The sequence below is a fragment of the Pseudopodoces humilis genome, chromosome 3, assembly GCF_049639895.1.
Source record: "Pseudopodoces humilis isolate 2021_Gansu_Grassland_sample_001 chromosome 3, ASM4963989v1, whole genome shotgun sequence".
Classification (NCBI taxonomy): domain Eukaryota; kingdom Metazoa; phylum Chordata; class Aves; order Passeriformes; family Paridae; genus Pseudopodoces; species Pseudopodoces humilis.
In genome coordinates this window covers 29,098,182-29,110,234 of record NC_142202.1, presented here as the reverse complement: position 1 = coordinate 29,110,234, position 12,053 = coordinate 29,098,182, and the positions used below count along the sequence as shown (strand labels likewise).

The window sequence follows — 12,053 nt, the reverse complement described above, 5'->3', positions numbered from 1 at the left end:
ACTGCCATAGTTCCTGCCCTGCTCCTCGAGTGGGAATTGCTGTAGCCTCTCCTCAGTGCCCACTGCAATTTATGTGTCTTCTGTGCTTCCCCTCACACCACACGCCACAGATCTCACTGCTTCCATATTCGACACCTACACAACCACTGCTTTGGCCTCTCGAGGTCAACCCTCGAGCAAACCTCGGCCCCGGGGAGCTGGGGATGGCTTTTGGCCCGTTCCTCACGCACCGCCTGGGTGTCTCGTGTCGAAGTTGCTGCTGGAGGGGGGCGGTGGCCGTGGGGATCAACATGCAGAGAGCCCTGGGGTGACTTCAGATGGCGGCGGTGGGGGAACAGCATTTCCGGCCTGTCACGCCTAGGCAGGGAGCGAGAGGCCACACCCGCGGTGCCGGGACAGCGGCCGCGGTGCGGAATGCGGCTCCGTGCCCGGGCGTCAGGCGAGAGGCGTCAGAGAGTGGCCACCACAGCGGATGCGATGTTCCTGGCCGCAGCCCTCGGGCAGGGCGTGCCGGCCGTCCCCGCCCCTCGGCACCTGGCGGATCCACGGCCCCGGCGGCAGATCCCGGGAGGCGCCGCCGGGGACTCCCCACGGGCTGGGGCGGGGCGGGTCCGTCCCTGCGCTAAGATGGCGGCGAAGGGCTCACACTCGCACGTGAAGCTAGAGGCGGAGATCGAGCGGTGCCGGGCCGAGGGGTACTGGGGGCGACTCCGCCACCTCGCACAGCAGCTGCTGCCGCCGCGGTCCCCGCGCAAGGCGAAGGCGGTGAGGGGTGCGCAGGACGCAGGTAAGCGGCGGCGGCGGGCGTGGCGGCCGCCAGTACTGACCCACCTGGGCCTGGGGCGGCGGTGGGGCCAGCTGCTCCCTCCCTGCCGCCGCTCGGTCTCGGCAGCCCCGCGCCGGTGGGGTGGCATGGGCGGGAGCTGCGGCCGCCCCGGCTCCCGCGCGCGGGCTGGGCAGCGCCCGCTTGCGGGGCGCCGTCTGCAGTCCCGTGCCTGCGTCCCGGCCCCGCAGCAGGAGGGATAGAGGGATGCCTGTGAGAGGCGGATGGAGCCCAGGAAGCTGCGCTCGGGAAGATCGCGCTGCGCTTCCTCTTCGTGTCATTCCTGCCAAGCCCGCCGGGCAGCGAGGGGTGGCTGCCGAGCATTCGGGATGCCGCCCCCGCCGCGGTCAGCGCCGGGGCGCAGGTGGCGGCTGCCCGGCTCCGAGCCCGTCCTGGGTGTAGCCAGCCCGTTTGGGCTGCGGCCGGACCGGCCCCGTTTGGAAAGGTCTCTTAAAGCCTCTCGATGCGTGTCATGTTGCTTCCTTCTTGCCCCCTGCTCAGCGCTATTCCTGGGTGGGTGCCCTTGTCTTACCTCTCTCCATTTCCGAGGGGCACTGCTTTACTTAAAAGCTTTAACATGTGAAGCAGGTTTCATAAATAATAAATATAGTAGCATTTTTTTTTTCCCCGTTACAACACACTGATTTACTGGTGGGTTTTTTTTTTTTGTTGTTGTTGTTTGTTTTTGTTTTTGTTTTTTTTTAATGGAGTCTTTTGTAACAAGCGAGGCAGCATAACTCAGTCTGAGGTCGGCAAGTTGTGAACGGGACCTGATCCTACCCACGGTAGTGGTACAAAGGATTCTGCCACTGAAGTCAGAGGAGCTACTTCTGGGAATTAACCCCCTTCTTTAGGGGAGTGTTTCCAGAATATGTCCCTTGCATTGAATCCTTCTGGCATGCCTTAAACTTCATAATGGGAACCGTGATGGGGGAGATGTTGGTAATTTATTACATGTTTATTTTTCAGGCTTTCCAAGTGTTTACATCAAACCCTGTGCTGAGAATCATTGGGCCAACCTTTGAGCTTTAGTCAGGTTTCAGCTGTGTTTTCCCAGGTGCAGAGATCACCATGCACTTTGTGGGCATTAGTAGTTGAAGAGTTCATAGTAGTTTCTTTCCTTGTAATTAAGAGATATAACAACAGTATGATCTCTGTAAAAACATCAGTTATTAATTTGCTGCTATGTCATCATAACTTGCTAGTTACGCAAGAGTAATGCTTTGTTATTGCTACAGAGCTTCTTTCAGCAGGTTTTGTTCTTCTAGAAATGATTGTGTGTTCTCATGGGATTTTTTTAACAGTAGTATTTGCTTTGTGAGGTTCTGTATATTTATTTCTTAGTTGTCTATGATCTTACCTAGTTCCTTAAGTTTGATTTAGAGGTTAATGGCTACCTGAAAGCACTTTAGTGTGTAGAAATTATTGCATGCAAGTTTGGGGGGACAACTTGAATGCTTCTCGTTTTACATACCTGTACTTTGTTTAGTTACAGACCTTGCAACCTGCAATGAACAGGAAGAGCTATGGTTATAATTTGATATGTAGCTGAACACTTAGGCCGCAACAACAAAAAAGTCTAAACCACCACAAAGTTTATTGTTATATGCTGTGTGTGATGTATAGGTAGAAAGTGGGCATAAGGTGTCTCCTGGACTGAAAATACAAAAATAGGTACACTAGTGTGTTTCACTTATTCTCAAATATCAGACTTTGAAACATAGAATATATATGAAATACAGGGCTGGGCTCTTTGGTATTCAAAGATTTCCTTACCTGGCTTGCCCCACTAGTGTGCTGACGGAGGTATTGTTGTTATGAATGAAGGAACTGCAGAAATGGGCCTGTCATGTAAGAATGCCGAGTACTTTGGCAGATGAAACATGTTTTTTCAGCATGATTGCCACATTGCATGATGCTTCCTGCTGTATCCATTGCTGCTACATGTGTTTGAATGTCTCTTCTGTGGAACTGTGAACAGGGATGGATTTTAATGTGGAAAGAGTTTTATGTGGTATGTTAATTACAGCAGAGGATCAGTCCTTCTGTGTCTTCAGTAACTGACGTGTAGAATGTGTGTAATTTATGCTTTTAATTTTTTTTCTGTATACTTTTGGGAAAATTGTAAAAGTTTTTGATGCAATTACTGCTGTCTCTTCTCTGTAGTCTAAAGCATTCATTTCATGCTTCTACCTTTGTAAATAAAAACCATCCACTGAAGTGTTTGCAAAGTTTGGTCTTACACTTTTGAAAGTGAGTTTTGTGAGGAAAATTATTAACTGTAATTACTAACAATTAGTGACAATGTAAGAAGGAATGGTGCTGCCAAAATTAAAGGATTAAGGAGGGAAAATCTTCAAATTACAACAGAGCGTTGTTTCATTTTTCCATACAAAACATACTGTTTCCACTAGATAGAAGTTAATGGAGCTTTTTTTTTGTCTGAGTTCTTCCTTATCCCCTCATGAGTTGTCTCAAAGGTGTGTTATGTTTTTGTAATTCTGTTTATCATCAGTATGGCAGTAAGCAATATTTCTTATTGTTTGGTGTGTGCTTTCAGAGGACCATGGGAGTTTGTTGCTTGCAGAAGCTCTGCTGGAGGAATGTTTGAAGGAAAACTTTGCCAAACTGAAGGACTCAATTCCACTGTCAGAGAAGAGTGAGCCCAAACTGAGTGAAGCTAAACAGTATCTGACCAGTATCTTAAGCAGAGGGAAACTAAGAGTAAGTGGGCTCTATTTTCATAATTCCTGCCAACTGGATACTTTTTTCATATGTGTTAGTCTGATACAGGGTGTGGGTGTTGCCTGTTTATGTCCATGGCTGTACAGTGCTGTATTGTAGGTGATACTAAGAGACTGGTAATTCCCCTAGGCAAGATTTTATGTTGTGAGACTTGCTTTTTCATATGCAAAGAAATTTTGTGCTACAAGGACAAAAAAAAAAAAGAATCCTGTTTCTTTTTTCTTAACTGCAAAGAAACAGGATAAGTACTTAGAATTTCTCATAGGTAGTGAGGTGTAGCCACATAAGGATGCCGTCAGGCCAGCACAGCAGAGTGATCTACTGCTGCTCCAGATCTGAGGGAATTGTGCACAACTGGTTAGTCCCTGATTGGAGAAAAATGTGCCAAAAGCTGCTGTCAGGAACTTAGGGTTGTGCTGGGAGGACTACAGCTTTGCACTGCCTTTGGTATCTATTAGACAAGTAATGCTTTTATTTTGTTTTGTGATCTGGATGTGTGGCTGGTAGCTGCTTGTCAACTCAGCTGCGGAGCTTCAGGAGGATTTTAATACTCTCCTTTGATGGCATACTGCTGTGTTGGTGTCCTTTGACACACAGTTGGATAACTGTTTAGATGTAAATGAATTACAATATTCATAGACTTTTTATTACTTTTGGTCCTGAAATTGCCAGGCTAGTTTAGTTAGCTTGGAAATGTATATTATACTTTCACCATGTTAATTTCCAATGAGCAAGGTCAGTCTATTTAGAGCATAAAATGGAGGGAGTAAGGAAGGGGAGTCTGTCCAACCCTGTTTCTTTATAGTTCAGCCCCATTAACAGTCAGAGCTACTGAATTCTTCCAGTTCCTTGTGTTTAGTTTGGCTGCATGAATTGCTATTACTGTTTCTCTGCTAGTGGTCACTTAGCTACTATTGCTGTGTTGATTGCGTGTATTAAAAAAAAATGGGTATGAAGGCTTAGGAACCTTTTCATGCATTCCCAAGGGTCTGAACAAATGTGTTTTACTGAAGTTCTGTTACATTTGTTTTCAATCCTTAAATAAAACGAATCTTAGAAATAGCAGGTGTGCCTTCTTCCATTTTATCACTTGTGTATGAAAATTCTTTGACAACTAAAGAAAACTTGGGTGTTTTCTCACTCTTTTATTAAATATATAGAGGAGAGGAGAGTGCTTGTCTAAAAAGTGATGTTTACTGTCTAGTTTAAAAGCAGGGATTTTTCTTAGTTTGTGTGTAGGTAATTCTGATAATGCCAGCCATTTATGTGCTCTTTGTGGCTGGTGAATCAATAGAGCAGGTGACCTGAGACCAAAAAGTTGGGTTACAAACTGTATTTAAAAACTGAGCTCCAAAGTGGTTGGCTGACCTTCATTGCTTACTGCTCTCATGAGCTTAGCCCTTGTAGTTGTGAGAGGAAAGCATTCTAAGGCTGCCTGATTTGCTGTGGAGTACTTCAAGTCTTCCTGTCTGGTATTTCCCCCTGTAAACACTTTTTCTCTCCCTGCTCCATTTCAGCCGAAGTATATGACAGAAGCTATGCTGATCCTAGGAAAGCTTCATTATGTGGAGGGATGCTACAGAGATGCCATCAGCATGTATGCAAAAGCAGGGATTGATGACCTTTCAACCAAAGATGAACCTCTGTATGTGCTGCGTTTGGTAACTGAAGCCTTTGTTGTTAAAGGTAAAGGACCATGTGTGTATATTTGAAGTACGCTGGTTTTAGGTTGAAGCTGTTTCTCCAAATGCTTTGGTTGGAGCAGGATTAGGGCAAAAATGTATGCTGTTGAAAATCTTAGATGGTATGGTCTGTGTAGTTTCAAACTTAAAGGCATTATGGAGTCTTAGTTCATGGTTTTTAAACTTGGCTGGCTTATAAAGAAAAGCCTGAAATTGGAACTCTTGTGATCACTCTAGGCTGTAAGTCAGTGACATACTTGAGCTTGTGTGTCCATTTTGGGAAAATCTAAATCAAGCCTTTGGCTGAATTGGGGCCTATGCTTTCTCTTAGAAAGAGTTCATCTACTTGTACATTTCAGTGATTTCTGTGAATTAAACAATTACATTGTCTTGTCTCCAAGTTTTAAACTTTGAACTAACAGAATATGTGCTTTCTAAGCAGGTAGTATTTTTTGCACTGCATGTCACACAGTATCAGACCTTATGTACAAACAGGAATCTCTCCTCCCCCTTGTAACTCTACAGACATTGTGCTGTTCCAGAGAGTCTAATTAAAATTACCTCTGTAGTGAAATTACATTTCCTTTTTGAGTGGGGGAAAGGAAGACTTTTGTCAGTTTTTGACTTGGGAGGAGAAAATGATCAGTAATCTTCTCCTTCATTTGCTTTCGGTTTCTTTATAAATGTTTCTCAAGTACTGCTACCTATCTACTGCTTTCTACTCTTTTCAGCATGTCCACCAGCTAATTAGGTGAATGAGAACTCTGATGATCAGATACCTTCAACTGGTATGTAAAAGAGTGATACCAAATCGACCCAAAATACTGTTTGACTGGGCTGCTAGTATTACTGATAATAATATGAATCATTCTGCTTTTTTTGAAACCTTGTTTGTGCTGCTTTGCTTGCTTTAATTTTTGTTTCCTATGGTACTGATCAACTCTGCTTCATTAGTGAGCTTTTGTGGAGCAGGATTAATTTACTTGTACTTCACACTGACACTTCCATGGTGCAGTGGAGTGAGTAATTGCCAGTGCATTCTCAGCAGTGTATTTGAGAGCAACTCCTGGTGCACTCCAGAGTCCGCACTGTCCTTATTGGGAAGCAGATACAACCCTTGGTGAGGTGTGGGTGTAACGATATAATGTGTGTGTGGAAACTGATGAAATAACCCTGTTGTTATAAGACCCCTTGTGTTGTGCTGACTACCTAACTTAAACATGAAGATGTTGGAGGTGTTTACCCCAGTGTCAGGCAATTCCTTTGGTTTCTTTCCCTCTGTGGTTTAGCATGGAATGTAAATATCGTGTTACCTCTGTAAACCTGTCTCTGCCATTGCAGAGAAGCCTCTGTGCTGTCATGGTTCCACAGTCTTTATCCTGCATGATGATTATTTTCATATTAGCTAAGATATCAAGAGTATTCAGTATTCTACCAAAGTTACTGGCAGAAAAAAGTCCAGCAGAGTGGAGCTTGTCTAGCTGAGTTTGAAGAGGGCACTCACTGCTGCCATGACTGTTCCCTTATGCCGTGTTCCCTCAGCCTCCCACTCTTATGTTAGCACTTTGTGCAGGTAGCTATGACAATAGCAGTGTAGATTTAAATTTTAATTTTAAAACGTGTGTCCAGGCTGCTTCTGCAGGGCAAGTAACAATATGGAGGTGAATTACTTAAAATTCATTGATACTGTATGCCATAGATCTTTCTCAGTCCCCTTTTTAATTTGGTGTCTTTCTAGAAATTATGTTGATCCATATTATATTACTACCTTTGGTTGAACTATTGGTTGTTTATGCAATCTGAAACCTTCTTTAAAGATGCTCTTGAATGTTGCTGGGAGTAAAATTTTTACAGGAGCCACTTAGGCAAATGTCCAGAAAAGCCACAGTCCTATCTATTTCAAGACAGAAGTTAGGTTCCCCACTTAATTTCTTGTTCACATTTTCAGAAATGGGAGAAAGCTATTGATTTAATAGAATATCCCTGTTCATCCAACATTAGTTAAAGCAGCAGAACTTTGTAGCACCTCATAGTGTGAATTTGGAACTACCTCAGTTTCGTGTAGGTAATTCTGGTGAATTATGCCTATATGCAAAATGGCTGCATGGGTTCTCAAGCACTCAGGATTAGGCTAAAAAGGTCATGGAAGAAAGAACAGTCTAATAAAAGGCTTATTTTTTTAATGTTGACACCTACCCTTTTAATGTTGGAAATGAACAAAAACGTAACAAGAAAGATGTGGGATTCAGTGGGAGGAGTTGCACAAATAAAACCAATTGTAGAAATCCAGCAAAAACGAGTTTCCTTCCTTAGAGCACCTTTTAACCTCTGCAACACTGAACTAAATCTCTGAAGTTTTTCTCTGGAAGTCCACAGCATGTACTAGGTTCCTATTACAGTAAGAGGCAGTATGGATTTACACCCTTAAGTTTGTATTGAAGAAGTTGAGCAGGGAAAAAATTTCTTGCTTGCCTTTTCAGTAAACTTCCACATAAGGTGAGTATCAAGAAGTAAACATTGAAGTTCTGTATCAATGGGAGGGCTTGTGCAATTGACAAGTTCAGGAGAAATGACAGAGAGAGCAAGATTCTTCAGTGTCTGGTTGGACTGCTGCTTCCTGTTCTGTTTCTAAATCCCTGCATTGTGAGGAGACAAGTTTTGTGGGTGCTGTGAGTGGAGCTCTGACAACAGTTTGATTTTTCATTATGACTAATTTTAACCTCCATGGTTAGTTAATAGGTGGTTTGTTTATACTTGTCTCCTTCCTCCCCATTCTCCATGAAGTCAATCCCTCCTTAAAATTTTACCTCTGCTCAGTTCACATTACTGCTGGTAATCTCTAATGCAAGCAACTCTGTGTTGCATAAAACAGTATAGAGTAAGCAAACTTTGCTTCTAATTAAATTAGGACACACTGTGGCTTTGTTACCTGACGGTGTCCATTTAAAACAGGAAGCAAAAAAGACTTCAGAACAAAATGTGTAGCTGTCAGAGCACACTGGTTTCCCTCTGTGCTTGCTCCAGAAACTGCAGATATCTCTCTCTCTCCAAAAGGAATAAATCTTCCTGGTAGTAGGTTGGGCTACTACACTACCTAACCTTTACAAAACACTGTGTAGCTCTAGACAGGGCTTCAGCATACTTATGCTCCAAGAAAGAGTCTTCTATGATGTGGCAATGTTTGCTGTGCTGCTGAGAGCAGAACAAGAGCTCCCTTTAACTGAGGCAGGCTGTTGCCGGCCTTGGTAATGGTGAGTCAGGCAGGGCTCATGTGTCGTGTGGGCTCTGTCTTTATAATGACTGAGAGGGGCTTTATCATGTGGTCAGGGATATGTCAGAGCTGCTGCAAGGTGAGTCAGCCCTGTGCTGAGGGGTTCCCTGTGTCTGTCAGGCCAGGCACTGGACTTCTCTACCTGGAGTGGGGTAGCCTGGAGATAGCTACCTATCTATATTTGTGCAGCAATGCCATAGGATTGCACATGGTATCTAGTTTCTAAATGGATTTCTAGAGAGTTAAAGCTTTAAAAGTCCCACTGCCTATTTTTCTCTTTTTCTCCCAGTCCATCCTGTAATTTTTGTAATTTAGTCACTTTTCTGTTATTATTGGCCATTTGGCAACTTGGGGGACATTTAATTTGTGCAGCTTCAGCCTGAACTCTCTGTAGAGTCAGAAGCTGGCTGTTGTGGGATGATTCATCTCTTCAAATGGCATCTGACACTGTTGATGTGAATGGTGTTGTACAATACAGCCTCTTCTTGGGTGACTCTGAGAGAAGACTGTGGACTAAGTTGAGATTTATCCCTTGTGATTTTGTTTCTAAGTGGTTTTGTTCTTTAGTGTTTGGGGTTTTTTAACTCTGGAAAATATATCAATTTTATCAAAGGGCTGCGGTGTGAGAAGAGAACAAGGTGATAATGTCTGTAAGAAGCTTTGATCGTAGTCTGCATTTTATTGTAATAAATCCAACCACAAGTCATATGTATGAGGAAATGAGGCTGTGTTAGTGCAGTGGTACAGAGCTTTCTATATTTAGTTCTTGGACCCATTTTAGTAATTTAAAGATGCTTAAGGTCTGTGGTGTGATGCTTTTGACAAACCAAAGATAAAATCTTGAGACAAACATTGCTGGATTGAGCCACTGATATTTAGACTTCTTGTAAGAGCTGTGAGTGATATTTCTGAAAGCAAAACCTTGAAACTATCCATGCGAGGGTTTTTCCTGTGTATGATAATGATAAACAGCCCGGAACCTGCTTCCAGTGTCCTGGGTTCAGCATATCTTGTTTTGGATTATTTTGTGTTTGTTCGGTCTTAGAAAAAATTACTGAGCTTACGTGTGTTCCTGTTTCTCTTGAGGTTGTATGTTTTAAAAATTCAGTGGTAATGAGGTTTATGTGCTTGTAATTATATTGTTTTGCTTTCTGCCCATGTGAAATTATTGTCTTGGGCTTCTAATACTGGAAGTGGTTATTTGGAGATTCTGGTGGTGCTCTGAGAGGAGAATGGTGATATCACGCACAGATAAACAGAAAACCTGACCTTTTATTCAGCTGGTTTAAAAACTATTTGCTTGGTTTTAATCATTGTTGTAAATTGACCAAGTGAAGCCTCAAAATTTGAATAAACTCTTAAACTTCTTAGTGATTGTTCTGCTTAATTAGTTTCTTGTTTTGCATTTTTCTTGTCTTGCACTACTGTTCAAAACAGTGGAAACTGATGAATGAGAACTCTGCATACAGATTTGCATACAGTAAATACAAGCTTGGTATTAAAGTTGTTCATTCTAGCTAATCAGAGGATATATCATGCACTTGTTCATATACTTAATTGGCGTCTTTAATTTTGATGTTTGCTTCTGTTATCCTTTTTTTCCTAATATGGTTTTCTACATGATGAGTAATTTCCTAGGTGAGATTTGTATTCGGTTGCTTTTGTTTGAAAATTAGAATAAAATGTAGAGTTAAAGACAGTTTTATTGCAAAGCTGTGTTCTGATAAATCTACTTTTCCTTCCTCTCTAAAGAATTTGATTAAGAATTTTCAGTTTAATAAATGAATTTATTTAACTTAGTGTTTCTGATAAGCTAATAAATTTCTTGTCGTGTACATTTTAAAAGTTCATAGATTAAAGTGTGAAAAATAAACTTTCCTGTTTGATTTTATTTAGTTCATGTTGATTCATTGAACTAAAGAATAGAGAGAATTGAAAGGGAGAAAGGTAAGGTTGGGTTTTTTTGGTGGGTTTTTTTGTTTTTTTGTTTTGTTTGAGGGTTTTCTTTAAGTTTTTTTTAGTGGTTTTTTTTTTTGGTCCTCTTTGCAAGAGAGAACCTCTGTTTTAAAGACTATTTCAGTGCATGATCAGACTCTTATTTTGGGTCCTAAGCTACTAGCTTTTCTAGTTCAGTTCTTTACTAAATGCTCCAATCCCATGGTGCAAGGATGTATTCCACTCAAATAAAGTTAATGTGATGTATTATTGTCTTAATTTATGCGGCCTGACTTTTAATTAGTGTTTCCTGTTAGCTTCTCTGGAATAAGGTTTTTGTCCACTTAGTTTTTGGTAAGTGAAATCTCAGTATCAAAACTGGAGTGTTCTGGAATACAGACTGTGTGGAATGATTTTGAGTATCAGTAGTTTGAACAATTCCAAGTGCAGATCAGTTGAGTTTAGAAGCATCATATAGTTTTGTAGGGCCATGATTTATTTCATAAGCTTATTTTGAAAATGAGTTCACGCTTCTTTTTGTTGGAAGCATTTTTCATTCAGATCATGTTTTATGAACCTCTTAATGGACTTTACATGCACTTTCTGAGTCTGTCCCTCATGTCAGAGGGCATAGCACTTTCCAGAATGTCTTCTCCTTTTTGCAGAGAGTGTTTGGAATACTGTTGCACTTCTTGTTTGCCATACTGCTCCCCCCCTGCCCCCAGTGGTTATACATAGTCTTGTGCTTGAGATTTTTACTACAGGATAATTTTTAAGAGTTTTTGAAGTTCCTTAAGATAAATGCTGTGATACCTAAAAAGAGATGGTGCATGTGTATATTTTACAATGTAAGGGCATATCTTGTCCACTGAAACAGGTGTAGAAAATGGGTTAATGGCGGTTGATGACATTTTTTCCATGTTCAAGTAAGTGGTTTGTTTTATATTCTCTCTATACGCTAATAGAGAAAAGTAAAAGGATGTGGTAATTGCCCATGTCAAGATAAATATGATTCATTTCTGTATTGTTCTTTAGGAGCCACATTACTAGAAAGAAAGTACTGAAATCTGCTAGTGGTAAAAAAAAGAGGAAACTCAACTCTTCCTCACCTCCTTCCAGCACAGTTGACCCCACCCTCCCTAGAAGCTGAGTTTTCATCCTGCTTGCATTGCTATTACTGTCTGACCTGAGGGCAGTGTGCTGTGATATACCCATTTAGCAGAAACGAGCAGCTGGTTCTAAGATGCAGGGGGAAAAATCCTGAGCCTGAATTCCCTCCCTGTGTCTCTCCATTAATTTAATTGTCAAATATTTTGTTGCTTAGGCACTGTTGACATTATGGCATGTGTACCATAGGCTTTTACTTGAAAGTCTAAATCTTCTATACTTTAATAATTCTGTTTAAGTCAGAAGGATTGTTACCTTGATACGTTCTGACTTCCCAGGGGTCCAAATTCACTACTGTCTGGAGCCTGTCCACACTGGAAGTGATGATGCTGACTGAGGCACTTGAGTGTATTGAAAAATGTTGAGAAGGGTATCTAGAACATTCTTAAAGACAGCACCACACCACTGTTCTTCACTGTCTTCAGGAAAG

The 12,053-nt window shown here is 41.9% G+C and overlaps 1 protein-coding gene across 4 annotated transcripts in view; it reads left to right on the top strand.

Annotated features, from left to right (window-relative positions):
- Positions 1-588: 588 nt before the first annotated feature.
- The window catches only part of TTC7A (tetratricopeptide repeat domain 7A), a 206,679-nt gene continuing 195,214 nt past the window's right edge, over positions 589-12,053 (top strand). For 3 of the 4 annotated variants that reach the window (XM_014261259.2, XM_014261260.2, XM_014261262.2), the window contains exons 1-3: positions 595-787; positions 3,384-3,547; positions 5,086-5,254. In XM_014261259.2, coding sequence (XP_014116734.1) covers positions 628-787; positions 3,384-3,547; positions 5,086-5,254 — 493 coding nt within the window. In that variant the 5' untranslated portion in view covers positions 595-627. Of the gene's footprint in view, positions 788-3,383; positions 3,548-5,085; positions 5,255-12,053 lie in introns of all 4 variants that reach the window. The other variant, XM_005532709.3, reaches the window with a different exon arrangement.